The sequence below is a fragment of the Poecilia reticulata genome, chromosome 23 (genome assembly GCF_904066995.2).
Source record: "Poecilia reticulata chromosome 23, P_reticulata-male-v2, whole genome shotgun sequence".
Taxonomy (NCBI): domain Eukaryota; kingdom Metazoa; phylum Chordata; class Actinopteri; order Cyprinodontiformes; family Poeciliidae; genus Poecilia; species Poecilia reticulata.
In genome coordinates, this window is record NC_088852.1 from 4,951,842 (window position 1) to 4,967,903 (window position 16,062).

General features: G+C 38.1%; 1 protein-coding gene across 6 annotated transcripts in view; it reads left to right on the plus strand.

Moving 5' to 3' along the window:
- syt1a (synaptotagmin Ia) overlaps positions 1-13,661 on the plus strand; it is a 160,581-nt gene extending 146,920 nt beyond the window's left edge. For all 6 annotated transcript variants that reach the window (XM_017302823.2, XM_008400456.3, XM_008400453.3 and 3 more), the window contains 2 exons: positions 5,660-5,793; positions 8,066-13,661. In XM_017302823.2, the coding sequence (XP_017158312.1) occupies positions 5,660-5,793; positions 8,066-8,272 (341 nt within the window). In that variant the 3' untranslated portion in view covers positions 8,273-13,661. The remainder of the gene's footprint in view (positions 1-5,659; positions 5,794-8,065) is intronic.
- The last annotated feature ends 2,401 nt before the right edge of the window (positions 13,662-16,062 follow it).

A 16,062-nucleotide genomic window follows, 5' to 3' on the forward strand; every position in this document is an offset into this window, starting at 1 on the left:
TCATGAAGCAGACTGTGAGCCGACCCGCACACTGGGTTACTTAAAAAGAAGGATGCAAAATTTTGTTTTGAAAAGTTCTGGGTGACTTTTTCCTGTTTGTGCTTCTTAAGCGCCGTGATGTTCAGAGCAACATGTTCTTTAGCTGTCGTCTTAAAATAATCCCGCCCTCATCACAGACAACTCGCTCCTTTCTTCACTTTGCAGGCTGCACAGTTTATAGCGACAACACAAAGCTATTATCTTGACTTGTAGGCAATCAGATTTCACTGAATTGTTTAACTCCAGGGGGCATTTTTTTGTCCAACAGCCAAGAAAAACGACTTATTCACTCTCATAACCTCTAAAACTCTTTCCGTCTCCCACGGATGCGTCATTCTGTTTTGTGCAGTTTATCTAATTGCAGTGCAAAATGGAGCATCTACATTTTTCAAGCTAATGCACTGTAATACTGGTATTATCGACGTCTGAAATGATTCAGAGGTTTAGTGAAAGGCTAACTTCGTGAGACTAACTCAGTATGACGATATCAAGACTAAGAAAGTGTTTTGTTCGCCTCGTTTTGTACTTGTCGAGGTGTCTCGGAGAGGCAGCATAAAACCAAGTAATGGCCTGCAGAAAGTGGTGCTGTTTGGACGGTAATGAAGCTGCACTGCCCTGACCCGAGGCGATATCTCCGCATCGCGTCTTTCTGCTGGAAGGTTTATTTGTCTTATGCTTCTGACTGGTCCCACAGGGAAGCTTCCTCCAAGTTTCTGTGTAAGCCAGTGAGCTTAAGGGATCATTAGGTTGATGTAAAAGCAATTTAGAAGTGATTAGAGAACACTTTTAAATTGGTGTCTTTTTTTTGAGAATTATTTAAGCTTCGAATGTTTACCGAAAGCTTAATTGTCAGGTTGAACTCGAGCTTCTAACTTTTAAAGCTGCCATTAATAGATCAGAGTAATTTGTCTGACTGCTTGGCTTTGGCACAGATGAACTATGCTTATTTCAATTAAAGCAATGTTTTACCATTGAAGCTTTTGGGCTATATAATTTGACTATGATTCCTTATTGCCAAAATAGTTGGACCCCTTACGGCAAATTATGCATTTCACTGCTGATGAACATTCAAATGTATTGGAAAAGCTGTTTATTGATCAAGACGCCTCCTGGATGCCAAAGGTTTCCCAGGCTACCTAAATGAAAAAGAAACTGCAGGATCTCCCAGAATGAGCTGGAGAATGCTGGTGTGAAGAGTTATGTTTGTGTTTCCTCCTCTTGCATATGCTAATAAATATTAATACCGCATTTTCCAGACTATAGAGCGCACCTATAAACCGCATCTACAAAGTTTTGTTTTTAAAAAAACTGGAAACTTGCATATACATGCCGCTGATATCTCCACCTCTCTCGGTTTTCCACAAGGAAATAAATCTATTAAGGACGCAGCCCTGCATCTCCAACCATGGATTCGTTCACGCCGAGCTTTACGTGCAGCGACTATCGATCTGTCCTACCAGATCTATAGCCCTCAACTTAAAAGCGACATCAGATGAACTTCTTCATGTTGTTTCCATGATGAGGGGGTTTGAGTTTGAAGAAATTTCTCAGTCATCCCTGTTGCTAGCACGTGCTGCTTTTTTTTTTTTTACATAAATGAAAGTTAGCACTTCTTTTATTTCCAATTTTGACTTCCAATGATTTACTTTCTGCTGAAGCGCCCCCTGGTGGCTGAAGGAAAATCCACTGAAAGCCGCACCGGGCTGCAAGCCGCATGGTTCAAAGTGTGGAAAGAAAGTAGTGGATCAAGTAGATCAAATATGTTTTGAAGAATTTAGTATGAAGACGGTGATTAAGACAGATGAGCTAAACAGCTTAAAAGCTTCCACTGTGGGTGAGGCATGTTCCAGTCATGTAAACAAGACTACACTATGATACTAGAGGCCTCTACTAGATAGTAAGGATCTTGTTAGTGTGGATGTGGAGCACAGAGAAGAGTTTTTCCTGTAAATGCTTGTGTGTTTGTTGGAGATATATGATTCACCACTGAGCTGAGTGTGTAAAACTGAACCGACAGCCACCCCTGGGTGCACCCACCATGGCAAATCCTAAATGATGGGAGGAAAGCTAAGATGACAGGCGAGCTATATTTAACTGAGCAGTATTGGTGTTCATTTGGCACAACTCTGCAGGCGCCCACAGTGTCCACACTCGAGGAAATATCTGTGTACAAAACCTGTACTGCAGAATCGATTTTAGGCATCTCCACTCCGATGAGAGAGAAAAGGAGTCACCACTTTAAGCACTTCCCAGCTTGAAATTCAAAAAATTAGGAACTTGACTCTACTCTGCCATGGATTTGGGTCAGAGCTTATCCACAATCCTGTGTCTAGCTTTCAGAGGAAGATGTATGGATCACTGATAGTGCACTCCCCTCCCAAAAAAAGACCTGGGCCCAGATCCAGGGCGCAGATGAGTAACCCTCTGGGCAGAGAAGACAAGTCCCCGCTGTACGCATATGTGAGGAAGCACTCTTGCATCACAAGAGCTCCCATTCAACCGTAAAATGGGAGCGATTACATCCGTCTGGGATGAGACGGAAAAATGGGCCGGATATGAGGTACAACAAGCCTCCCGAAACCCAATAATGCCAAACCATCATCTGCTGGCTGCAAAGATAAGAGCATCTGGATGGCCCTGATGCAGCATCACATGCGTTTCCCTTTTCAGCATCAGAAAAGGGTTATCATGTGTAATCCCATTCAGCTGCTGCTTTGTATTTTTGGGCATAAAGAAACAGTAGAACTGACTATTGTAGCTTTGCTTTATTTCTGGATTTAAAAGCAGCGTGAATCAGACTTTAAAAATAAAAAAACAGCAGTAGAAAAACATTCTTCACTTTCTTTTATGCCACTGAGGAAAAAACCAGGTGTAAAAATAGATGACAACAAAAACAAAACTATTTGAATAAAACCATCATGTTAATGTTATCAGAGGGAGCAAAGAAATAAATTCTCCTTTAAATTCTGTAATCCTTAAATATCTAAATCAACGCTGTTTTTCCTTTTAAAACAGTGAACAAACTGTCCTAGCAACCTAAATTGTGCTTTTATTGCTTTATAATGTTTGTTTTTGTCTCTTGGAACAATTAGGCCAAAGATACTGTTTGTTAAAAACTGTTGGTGATGTGAGGCCTTGTTTTATTTTAATAGGATTAGCCTACACTGTTTGGTATTTGCATACTTTATCCTAGTTTCTGAAAATAACAAAATATAATTTTGTAAGTAAAATATTTATTTCAACTTGTTGTCGTTTTATAAACCTTTTAACACAGTTCAGCGTTTAATCTGTTAAATCCACAGTCCAGGCTCCATGTTGCCGTTCACTATAGTACGTGTTTGTGTTGGATACGTCGTACATGTGAATACTTTTGGATGCATTCGTTTCCTGTGACAACAGTCACTTCCACTCCCATGCACTCAGCCCTCCTTCACTGTTTTCATCTTCTCGGCGCTTCAGCTCCTCTCAGCAGGAGAGTAATAATGGACACCCACTCCATTAGAGGCCTGTTACCTTTTCACTCTCTGTCATCTATTTATTCTGCTGCTTTTCTCCATCCCCAATTCTGTTTACGCCGTTTTCTCTCTATTTTCGTGTCAGATGCCTTGCTCCAGTCCGCCACTCTGCAGTCAGGCCCTTATCCCTCTAAATTGGATGAAAGATTAAAGGAGCTAAGCTCATTCAGTTGTTGCTGCTACTGGAAATCTTGCGTTCTCTTCTAAGAATATTTTCTCTGCCATCCAAACGGGGCCTCTCCCAAACTTTATAAAGACTTTGTGCATATTGAATCCAGAGATAAATCCAGATTATCCCAGACAGTGGTGTGTCATCGACTAATTGTGAGATCTGATTCAGTTTTGGTGCTTATCCATTCTGATGCTCTGAGCCTTGGTGGAGGATATTGTTGGCTCTAGATCTCATTTGATCACTAATATTATTGTGGGTATTTGTTCCTTCCTCATGCTTTTTACAAACCTGTTTTTCAAAGTAGTCTGAGTTTCTTTTAGTCTTTTTAAAGTGATTTTAGCAATAAATATCCAGCTTTTCTGACGCATTTTGCTTATTTTTGTCCCTGTTTCTTCCTTACAATTAGAAGAACTTTAAATTTGATCAGCTATATTTTCCCTTTCCTGAATGTTGAGAAGAAAATGTGTAGTATTTTTTTTCCAAACTCTTAGGCCAATAAAAAAGAAGAAATGTTAGAATTATGCAGAATTAAACGTATGAGTTAATTAGAAAAGTTTGCAGTGTTTTAAGTTTAATATTATAATCTGAGATTAAACCAGCAGTTGCTTTAGCAAATGCAGAAATGATCACAGGAGTTTAAAACTTAATTACACTGTAAATCTATAAATCCTTCTAATTCAAACACCATTAGACTGATAGTAATGCTAACTTGCTTACAGTATTTGAAGTGTTAAAAGTAAAAAATAATTGAGACCTTAAGGGGGTATATTAGTGATTACAGGGACCAGATTTGAAGCGAATAAAGAAACTTGATCCATAATTAGGATAATCTTGACATTCTGAGATTACATTTGCTGGTTTAACAAACAACTTTTGGGGTAATTTATTTTCTCTCAGACGAATAAATATTCCTTCATTTTCCTCGTTTTTATAAAAGAGGCTAGCAGCAGTGCTGTGTATGAGGTGGAGAGGAATATAAATTGACAGGAGCGGTGCATATTATGCCCAATACTGAATCCTTTTTCATCTTTTTATCCCTTTGTGTGTCTGTGGAAATTGCAGTGGACCTTGTTACATTCTTCTCCTGCCCATAGTTTAGTCTCATTAGGCTCCCTATGAATGTGCAAATTAACTGCCTCACCTTGTCCCTCCTAATGGCTCGATTAAAGCCAAAATATAAAATAAAAAGCCTTTATTTCATAATTTGAAAAGATGATTGTTCCCGTCTTTAGGAATCCAATCTCATTTGCTGAGCTCACCTCTTAAGGATAATTTTGGTTACAGTTTGGAGAACATAAACAAATTGGATGGATAAATGAAAGCAATAGGTGGCCTGCGGTTTCCAGGAGGACACTCAGCGTGATTGCTAGAGAGTGGGAGAGGACGGACAAAGCAGACCAATTGGGCGCCACTTCAGGTGGCGTTCGGACCGATGACAATGAGGCTCTTGAGAGGAGAAGGTTAACTGACTGATGCAAACACAAGAGGCTGATGGCCATCATTTGTAACCTCAAGCAGAGCTGTTGATCTAATGCAGCATATATTTTCTAAGGATTTTTGCTCCTCTTGGCTTATATATTTAACGGCTTTTGGAAGCCATTCTAACTGTGCAATATTAGCCCTGCAGCACAGCTGGTTGGTACAGGAAGTTAGAAAAGTAGCAGTTATCGAACTGGTTCACCTATAAAACACTATATTCAAAGTCAGGGGTTTATGAACATGTGTTATTTTTAAAAAACCTGTAAATATTTAGGTGTTGCTCTAAAATACATCCACTGGTGTATCCCTGTGAACAAGAAAAGTTTGGTTTGATTTAACGTCCAACAATGAGGACAAAAAGTGTCTTTTTATCCTGTGTATGTAAACATACTGTTTCAGTTGCACACTGAAGGTTTCATTTTAAATATCAAATTTCTTTGCTCCGCTTTCCTAGATCCATACGCGAAGATCCACCTCATGCAAAATGGAAAGAGGCTGAAGAAGAAGAAAACTACAATCAAGAAGAACACCCTTAACCCTTATTACAACGAGTCCTTTAGCTTTGAAGTCCCGTTTGAACAAATCCAGGTACGTTTCTTCTGTCTTAAAAAGCCTGTCTTATAATTGGTGAGTTGCCAACAAGTTACAGGGGGAAAAATAATATTTTTTGTATATTAGCTCTAATAAATAGGAGTTCATTTAGCAACTAATCTTTTTCATCATAACAGTTTTAATCAAAGGCAATTCAGTTTCAATCGGCCTCAGTTCTCCAATTAGACGAGCCAGTTGCTGAGTGGCTGTGATTCTCTGCACTCCGTTATTGTGTGCGGCATTTATCTCATTTATCTGTTTGTAGAATTTCTTACAGCGTAACGATCATCAAACCTATCAGCATCAAGCTGGTTTTAACCAAGTGTTACAGGAGGAAGGGAAAAATTGAGTCTTTTATTTAAAATAGGTGAATCCGATGACTCGGAAAGTATGAAAAAACAAACCAGATTATCTTGGTAATTGAGTGAAATTAATTAAACCTGTCACAGCTCACCAATCATGAGTTTGATACCCCACAATCAGATCTGTTAGGATAAATACTCATACCTGTGTGCCGACTACCTGTTTATCACCACAGTGGATTCAATCGATTGAATCAGAAGCGTGTCATTGGTTGAATGTATTGAACACTTTTGGGACGGCACTAAGCACACTTTAAAGACCTAATTTGTCTTGGACAAATCAGTCAAACACTCTGAGCTGGCTGTAAATGTTAAATTAATGAGCTGTTTAAATATCGTCTCCATCGCCGATGCCTCCTGAACGCTATGAAATCTGCTGACTTTAATTTCGTTCTCACACCCACATATCATCGATGTCTTTGAGGAACACAGTTTAAATTGTCGATCTCTCTCTTTTTACTTCAACTTGTTTTCTTTTCCAACAAGTTACACTTAATAAAAAGTGTTGAATTCATTTTATTTCTGTTTTAACTCTGAGAAATGTTTCTGTTTTGTTTTATTTGTTACACCTAAATGTTTCCTATGATTAACCTGAGTAAATACAACAGTTTTTTTATTAAGCCTAACATATTTAAAATGTACAGATTTACAAATCATAGAGCAAACATATAAGAAGCTTTCTAATTAGAGTAACTTGTTCATCTCTGTTTGATATAAAGAGTCAAAGCAGAAGATTTTGACTCTCCAGATGAAACCACGATTCAGTCTGAGGAATTTTCATATTAATGAATCAAGGTGGTTCAGAACCAAAGGAAGCCTTATTTCAATAAGCAAACTGGAGGTGAACTGCAGCTATAAAGCCGAGCTAACCCCCACTGGCCTTGAGGGAGCCTTATTCAGTGTTTCATTACATGCTGTATTAGCCACGCTCTTTTAAAGCAGTGGCTTGGATCGCACGCGGGTGGCGGCGGTGGCGACGGCGGCTCCATCTCAGTGTGCCGGTGGATCGAAACTTAATCAGGCCGCTTCGTGCGCTAATTCATATTCTGAGCTGTGGATTGATGCTCAGGTCACTCTTCTTTGCAGCTTCACTTTGAATAAACACTCACTGAAGCTGAGGGCTGGAGTCCGAGGAATCAAACAATCAAGCAGCAGTCAATAAAACCCCTCTGCTTCTCTCAGAGGAAACTTTATGGTTTCTGTGGAATAAAGAGAAGCACTTGTAGTAAACATTATAGACTCTATGCGTGCAAAAGTGGGAAAACAGCAGCAGGGATTGTGTGCAGAAAGACATTTCAATGACGTTTGTGTTTTTAATTTATTTTTAAATGGACATTATGTAAAATTACATTTTTTTATCTTTACGTCATCAAAAACATAATTGAAGTGTTTTCTTGATTCTTTCATGCATGTTTTATGAGTGTGAGAAAACCCCTCCCTCATGACTCCTTCAGACTAGCCAGCAGCAATTAGCAAACACCTGGTGGAACTGTGCATGTGCTGAGCTCATTATACCAGCTACTTCCCAGTGCAACACTGGTAAAAACTTTGTTAGAGTTAATAGTGACGTTGTGTTGAGTTCCTAAAGGCAGAGATTCAGAAAGAGTTTGACTTTCTTAAAGAGACAGATGCCCAATTTCAAGGCATTAAATTAGAAAATCTAATTCCTTTTGTCATATTTGATACATAGAGCATTTCTATAACAACAGGAGGTAGCATAGTTACTTGATTGTTCTATAAAATGATGCAGTAGCTGGAAAACACTGAAAGCATCAGTATTGGTCGTCCTGCAACAAAAATGTGCGGTTAGGGATTCCTAAACCAGCTGCAACAGAAACTTGAGCGTTTCTAAAACAAACTGTGCGTCTGCTGTCTTCCCCACCTCCCGTCTCTTCCTCCCACTGCAGAAAGTCCAAGTTGTTATAACTGTTCTGGACTATGACAAGATCGGCAAGAACGACGCCATTGGCAAGGTGTTCGTGGGCCTGAACAGCACGGGCACAGAGTTGCGCCACTGGTCCGACATGCTGGCCAACCCGCGGAGACCAATCGCCCAGTGGCACGTGCTGAAGCCTGAGGAGGAGGTGGACGCGCAGCTCGCCACCAAGAAATAGGCAGGGCCACTTTCAGCTCCTTGCCTTGTTGTACTCTTTAGCCAGTTTGTGTAAATACCTCAGTGATATATGGGTCCATCCATCCAAGCCTCCCTTTACCTTCTGATTGCAGAGTAAATCAATCAAACGTCCCGCTTTTCTTTTTCTGTTAGGTTCTCCGTTTCTCTGATTTGATTGGTTTCCTTCTCTGAGCCCTTCACCACCACGACCAAAAGCCCCCTTCTTTTAAGCAATATGATCTGTATAGATAGCGCATGACTGAAAGAGTTTATTGTACCACAGTTGTATATATAAGTATGCAGACAAAAATGATTTCTAGTTTCTGTGTTTGTATGTTGTTACCCGTTTCCTAATCTGTGTATATCTCGATGTTTTTAATAAGATGTTCTATTTTAAATTATGTAAATGCAGATATAGAGGACAGCTAATATTATATATCCCAGGATTTAAAAATTCTACCTTATTACTTTATTGCATTCCAGATTAAAAAGACAATTAACTCCAACCTGCGAGTGAGGGAAATGTTCAGATCGTAAAGGACGGCATCTGGCTTTAAGTTCAGCATCAAGCATCGAGAAACAGATGATGATAAACCAATACAAGGCCATTAACTGCTATGGTTCTGTTGGGGAAATTATGCTGGACCTTTTACAAGCACATGACTCCTAATGACGTACTTTGTTCTCTACCAGGACCTGCAGTATTTGTTTGGGTTGAACAGATCACAGTTGAGTCTGTCTTCTTTTCATATTTGGCCAGATATTTTTGGTTTTTGTCAAAATTTGTTGAGAAACAGACCTGATGTTTCAGGGGGGTAGAAAAAAAAGCACCAAGCTGTAGCCATTGTGCCCTTAATCTTGTTTGACAATATTTTGTTTAAACAGCCTTGTCGTAGTTGGAAGTGTCGCGTTTTAAGGTTAAAAAAGAAAAAAAATGCAGATCTGGACTTAAGAGGACTATTTTTTAGCGCAAATCAGCGTGTTGACTATTTTTAGTAAAGTGCATGATACTTTTTATTTTTACGATCTTTTACTTAAGGCCGGCAAACACCAGGGGGAGCTCTTCTGTTACGATTCCCTTGCCTTCTAACAGTGGAGTGGCCTAAAAAAAAAAGACAAAAAATAAAACTTTTCCTCAACTGAATGTTGAGCTTCTAAACACTGCCATTCAGGGAGGCGGCTTGACTTGAGAGCCTCTCTTCATGCACACTCCCACTTGCTAGTGGTCGTAGCTTCGGTTTTTTGGGAACAATGTCTCTGGCTGCAGTGGTGCCCTAAATCGCAGTCTTTGCTTTGCGTTGCCTTCTCACAGCGACAATAGAGCTAGCCATGTTTTACTGCCAATTTTAACTTTTATGTGGCTGCTGTTTTTGCACTGGACGTCTTTGAAACTCGTTCTACAGAACATGTTTGCTTTGTGTTGGGACACCTGCAGGGGGAGCCAGAGATCCTCACAAGGACAAATTGTGTTTTTTTTTTGTTTTATTTATTAAGCAGGCAAGGAATTAAAAATCGAGGTGTGGGGAAATTGGCCCATTAATTTAGTAAACCGTACATTAGTAGCATTGGTTTGTTTTTAGGAGACATTTTTATGCTCAGAATATAATTTCGGATTATGTTTTTTTCAGTTTCAAGTGAACATTTCAACTCCAGTGCTCAAAAATGATGCTGTTTTGCTTGTTCTAAAACAAGAAGTCATACTTTTCTCCTAAACTGCTCTCAAACTGGAGTGTAAACCACCCCAAGAGTGCTCAAAATACAGAAAATGGGCTTTAATCCATCTTCCAAGGATACAATTTGAAGAAATGATTCCTTAATTCCTTAATATGAAGGATAAGAATCCAGTTTGTGCATACAGTTTCCTAAGCTGAGACAACAGATTATGTGCATACAGTTTTTATAACTACAGTAACAGGTTGCAATTTATACAGAAAATTCCCTAAACTGGGAGAACAGACCACAACCGGTACGAATGGTTTTCAAACCTGCAGATTCTAATCCATGCATACATTTTCCCAAACTGACAAGATGCATTCCCGTCTAATCTGAAGGAATGGAATGAATCCTTACTGTTGGGTTTTCAAACTGCTGGAATAGATTCCAATCTGTGCTTCCTAAACTGAGAAGATTTGCATTGCATGGTTAGGTTTCCTCAACTAAACACGACTGATTGCAATCGTACCTTTTTCAAAACTGCAGGAACAGACAGCAGTTGTTTATGGAGTTTCTCATACTGATGAAACCGACTGTAATCCACGCATATGGTTTCCCAGTTTTAATGAGTAGATTGTTGTATGTGTTTAGTTTTCCAAAGTGAATGTTTGAATTTAAAATTGTAGTTCCTGAGTAGGTTTGAAATCTGATTACATTAAGTGTATCTGGTTTTCTAAACTGTGAAGAAACTGACTGCAAATTCCTCTGTACAGTTTTCTAAACTGAAGGAGCAGCTGGCAATCTGTGTATATTTTTTATAAACTAAAGAAAGGTACAATAATTATGCACAGAGGAAATGAGTTGCGTAGGTTTCCTAACCTAGAGCGCACATTGCAGTCCATGCATAACTTTTATAAACTAAGAACGGATTTCAAACTGCGTACAGTTTCCTGAATCAACAAAACGTATTTCCCCCGCCTCCATTTTTTTATTCCACCTCCTTGCCTGTGTTGGGCTCCGCACCATTAGGCCAACAGCTTCAGATTACTTTTGTCGCTAACCTGGAGAGCAGGGAAACAACCGTAAAAGTTAATGGTCTGCTGTGTCCATCGTGTCCTTTACTTACGGGTCCAATTAGGAGCAGAATAATCCATGAAAACCATGAAGTCTCTTATCTCGGAGGAACCTCTTGCATATACTCGACGCTTATATTTCAGGAGGACTTTCTAAATGTTTTCAATGTTATTGTGTAGTTGATAGCACTATTATGAAAAAGCTACTTGTCATTCCATAGGAGTCTCTGAGGACTGCTTTGTGTATCACTGTGACTGCCGTGTGTGCTTAGAGATGTAGATTTATCAGTAGGTAGCAAGTTCGTTCTGTAGTGATGTCGTAGCGTTTAACGCCATCCCCCCTCCCCTTCTACACGCAACCAGAGAGACAGAGTGAGCGCGCCTCACGCCGCGTGTTTTTATCCGAGCGGGTCGCTTTCACACAGCATTTTGTTGAGCACTGTGCAATACTTGTATGTTCATCCCATAGTGTAAAAATCAGCGAGGATGGCGTTTGTCCTTCCCGGCGAGGCGGTACGGACCGTAGATCCAGCCAGTTCACCTCCTTTTAGGGTTTTCCTCCCTCTTTTCTTTTCTTTTTTTTTTTCTTCGCAGGTTCGTTTTTCTCCTCTTGCACACAATTCCAGCATCAGACGCTTCAGGGAGTCTCAGTTCAAAACCAAACGATAAATATCCCTAAAAAGGCCATGTATATATCCACATCATGTCAGAAGTAGGTAAAACGGGAGATAAATATGTTTAGCAACTAGTATCATTCAACATTTTAAATCTCATCATTATTCATTTTCTGCCTTATTGAGTCAAAATCCCTTTTTTATATTTGAGAAGAAACTCTGAATGTACAGTACAAACTGTGTTGGTGTAGATTTCTTTAATCGTGAGATTATTAGATGTACTTTGCACTTTTTGTTGTAACAAAAAAGTAAACATAGTAACTTAAATGATTTTTAAACTCTACATTCATAACCTGTGTGAGGTGAAAGCTCTCCCCGTCTATAAACTTCCACACAGCTTCAACTATGATGAGGGCTAAAAGTGTCACAATTCAATAGAACCAAAATAATTTACATTTGTTATGAATAGATTCAAGAAATTATTTTTTTTAATTTAAATGCATGAGTAAATACACAATGAAATCACTGAGTATTACTTTATATTCTGTGCTCTAATCAGCTCTGAAATGAAGGCTTAAACTGCACTACAACTCTTATCCAATCACATCGCGTATAGCTGCATTAGCCCCGCCCACCAATTTGAAGAAAATTAGTCATGTGCAGCAAGTCCAGAGCTATGAAAAATTAAAATAGATCTTTAACTTAAGATTTATTAAGTTAAATCTTAACAATGATTAAATGTTGTGTATTAATTTACTTATTGAAACATTTGAATAATTTTAAAGGATGTATTTTCTATTTTATTTTAATTATCACACACATTAATGTGTAGCTATTCTTGACCAAGTTGGAAACTGCAACAGATACATAAATATATTGTGTATATTTTATGATAAAATTATTTTTTTTAAAAAAACATTTGTGTCAGTTTGTTAAAATACATAATTAAATTTGTAAATGTTGAAATCATAAATAAATTTCCAATTATTTTCTCTTGAAATTATGTATTTAGTTTTTAATTATTTGATATTTTCTGGGTCCATTATGAAATAATTTAATTAAAATTTCATGTAATTCATAAGATTAAAGAAAATCATTAAATGTTTCATCACAAAACAATTAAATGTGAATTTTGATTTGTTTTTCCAAACATTTTTTTTATTTTCAAATTGAATAAATTGCATATAAAAAAGTACTTTTATTTCTTTACTTGTGCTTCTAATTTTATTTCAATTATCACAAAACAATGAACAAATTAATATTGAATTGTCTCACTTTTGGCCGTCAACACATCTCCTCTCTTGGACTTCAGAGAATTTTTTTATTTGACATTTTTCACACGTTAGATCCATTATACCAACAACAGCTTCAGATTTAAAAATAAAATCTGTAAAAGGATTAAAGTCCGAGGCCTCGGCGAATCCAGGCCATGCTGAAGAAAATATCCGATCAAACAGAGACGCATCAGGGAATTCAGTAACGAAGGGCAGCGTTGCAGAACCCATCAGATCATGAGGTGGGGAAAAAAAACTCACTAAACAAAAAGCCATTATTACCTGCACTGCAGCGCCACGCCCTGCCCCCCGCCCCCGTAATACGGTTTCCTACCAAAGCGTGCAAGTATAATCAACACAATAAAAAAAAATCTCCCCTGGAAAAAGCTGATCAAGCTCTCTGTGTGACAAGATTCTCTCCAGTGACGAAGCCACACTGACCTTTCAGAAGCAAAGCTGTGTAAAGTATTAGAATCTGATGCTGTAGAAAGATCCTAGTTGCCTTTGTGTATATCAACTGCCTGCTTGAGTATTTTGTGTGTGGAAGTTTTCTCTGTAATCTCGTAGAACTGTTTGGGGTGTTTTTTCCTGCCATATCGCTCGCAGCCAGAGCGGGCCGCTGACGGTTATATTTGCTGTGTATACCTTCATTTTCTGATGAGGTGTTTTACAGTTTCGTTTCACTTTGTGTAGTGATTCACTCTGTGGAGTTTTCTGACTGTTGTTATATAACTTCATATACACAAATGATCAATAAAAATGTTTTATTTCCTGTTGATACGTCTCATGTCGTGTTTTTATTGCAGTGCTACTCAACTGGAAAGCAAAAATCCTTTTTCTTGATGTTTTATGTATGGTGTATGAAGTATCGCCTTGCAGCAGGAAGGTCCAGGGTTCGAATCTTGCATGGAATTTGCTTGTCCTCTCTGTGTATGAATCAGTTCTTTCCCAGTTTCTTTTTCCAATGGCCGCTGAAGATAGCCACTGACCCCCCAGTGACCCCACAAGAACAAGCAAGAATCCAGCAAATCCCAGGCAGTGTGTTAAAAAGACCAACACTGCCATCTGCTGGGAACAAACAAATCCAACCACCTCCATGAAAAAAAGGATGACATCTCTTCACAAACAAAAACCTGAAAAATGTTGCCTCTTTGCTCTGATTATCCCAAATAAAATCTGGTGCCACCAGAAGGCTTCAGGAGTCATCTAGTGGCCAAATGAGGTCTCTCACCTCTAAACAGTGAAAATGGGAAAATAAAGCAAAACCTAAATGGCCATCCACCTCAACTCTGTTAAAAAAAGCATTAACTCTGGAGGACTTGCAGAGATCCACAGCTCAGGTGAAATTCCCCTAGTAAAACAGCATTATATTCACCAAACTCTGGCCGGTGAGGATTCTTTTCTTCAGGAGAAACGAAGAAGCTGGTGAAAGAAGTTGAGGGAAAGATGGAAGCGGCTAAATAAGAAAACTGATATGGAGTCTGCATGAGAAGATCAAACACAAATTTATTGAGGCTTTTGCAGAAGGACAACAAAAACTGAATCTGTGTACCAGTTGATCTGGTCTGACTTTGTGACCACAAGTTGCTAATCCTGCTACAGAACTGGTACAATCCAGTTCTGTGATTAGGCGTTCTTACTAAGCAGTCAACTAGAGGAGGAACGGCACCGAGCCATGGGGATGAAAGGAATAGAGGAAGGACAAACATCTTGTCATGGTGCATAAACTAAAATATTTATTACTTGAGTCTGGTCAGAGGTTCACTTTCTTCCAGGATTATGACTGAACATACAAAGAAAATATTGTTTCAGAAAGGCCTAGTTAAAGTCCAGGCCTAACTTTAATAAGAGTTGACAAGTCTGAAGCATTGATGTTCAAGTAGAATCACAGCACACTTTAAAAAGAATTTATATGAAACATTTTAAAAACGGTGCATTAGGACTACATAAAGTTGGTTTTCATAAAACCGAAATAAAATGTACTGATTTGGTATGATGTGATCAAATAAAAAAAGTGTTTGCAGAGCTAACTTTTCAATTAACTCAAATGTAGACCGACTTTTGCTATGAAGTAGCTTACAGAAAGTCACATTTGTAAATTTGCCTGTGGGTTTTTATTCATGTTTTGCATAATTTGCACAGAATACTGTGCTAATCTTCATCAAATGAAAGATAAGAAAAACAGAAACCATTAGAACTCGCATATGTCATGCTTGCTGCAGTTTGTTCTGACTGCAAAGTTTAAAATGACAAGTGAAGCAGTTTGTCTGCACAATGTTTTAGTACTAGACCAAAATGTGACATTTGTTCTACCAGGTGGTGGTTTGACGCATAAAGTAAGATAAATGATGCGTCACAGCTGCAGAAGGAAATGGTTGATATGTGTCACTTATCTAGCAGCGATTGTGAAGCATGTCAGCTAAAATGAGGAGAACCGTGTTCTACATGAACAGAAATATAAATTTCTGTTCATGCACTCTCTGCACACTGTGGAGAGTGCATCTCCACAGCGTGCAGTTTTTATGTTGCTAAAAATTAAATGTGAAATATGCTTAGTTTTTACTTAAAGTCTGGAAAAAAGCAGCAAGACATAACCAAACGTCTTTATGTTTATATATGATTGGATGTTTTTTTTTTTCTTGGTTTTATTTTGAAATCCATGTCTGTTACAAGCTTCATGAACACTGTTAAGCTTTCTGCAACTAACCATTGATTAAGCGAATGTTGTCAGAATAAGATGCCTTTCTGTCCAGTTGAAGCTATTTTGACTTTCAGAATAACTAAAGAAGCGTTTTAATATTCATCTACTTATAAACAAAACTTTGGAATTATGTATAAAAATCAATAAACTTGAATATATTCAAAAAAGTTATTTTTAATAATTAGCCTTACTTTGTTCATTCACCCATGTTTACATATGATGTATTTGAAAATAAAAACTAATATATATTGAATTGGCTTACAATTAGGCTATCAAAATATCTCCTTGATTTATTAAGTATTTCAGTTTTGTAAGAAACTGAATTTTGGGGTTTCAGAATCAGATGCTAACAGAAAAGGTTTTAAATATACCACTCTGAAGTGAATCTTTATTATATACCTTGAAGTTGTTTTCACTGTTTAGCTAAATTATTTAAATTAATATTCTTTTAATTCTAGTTTAAATTACTGATGTAC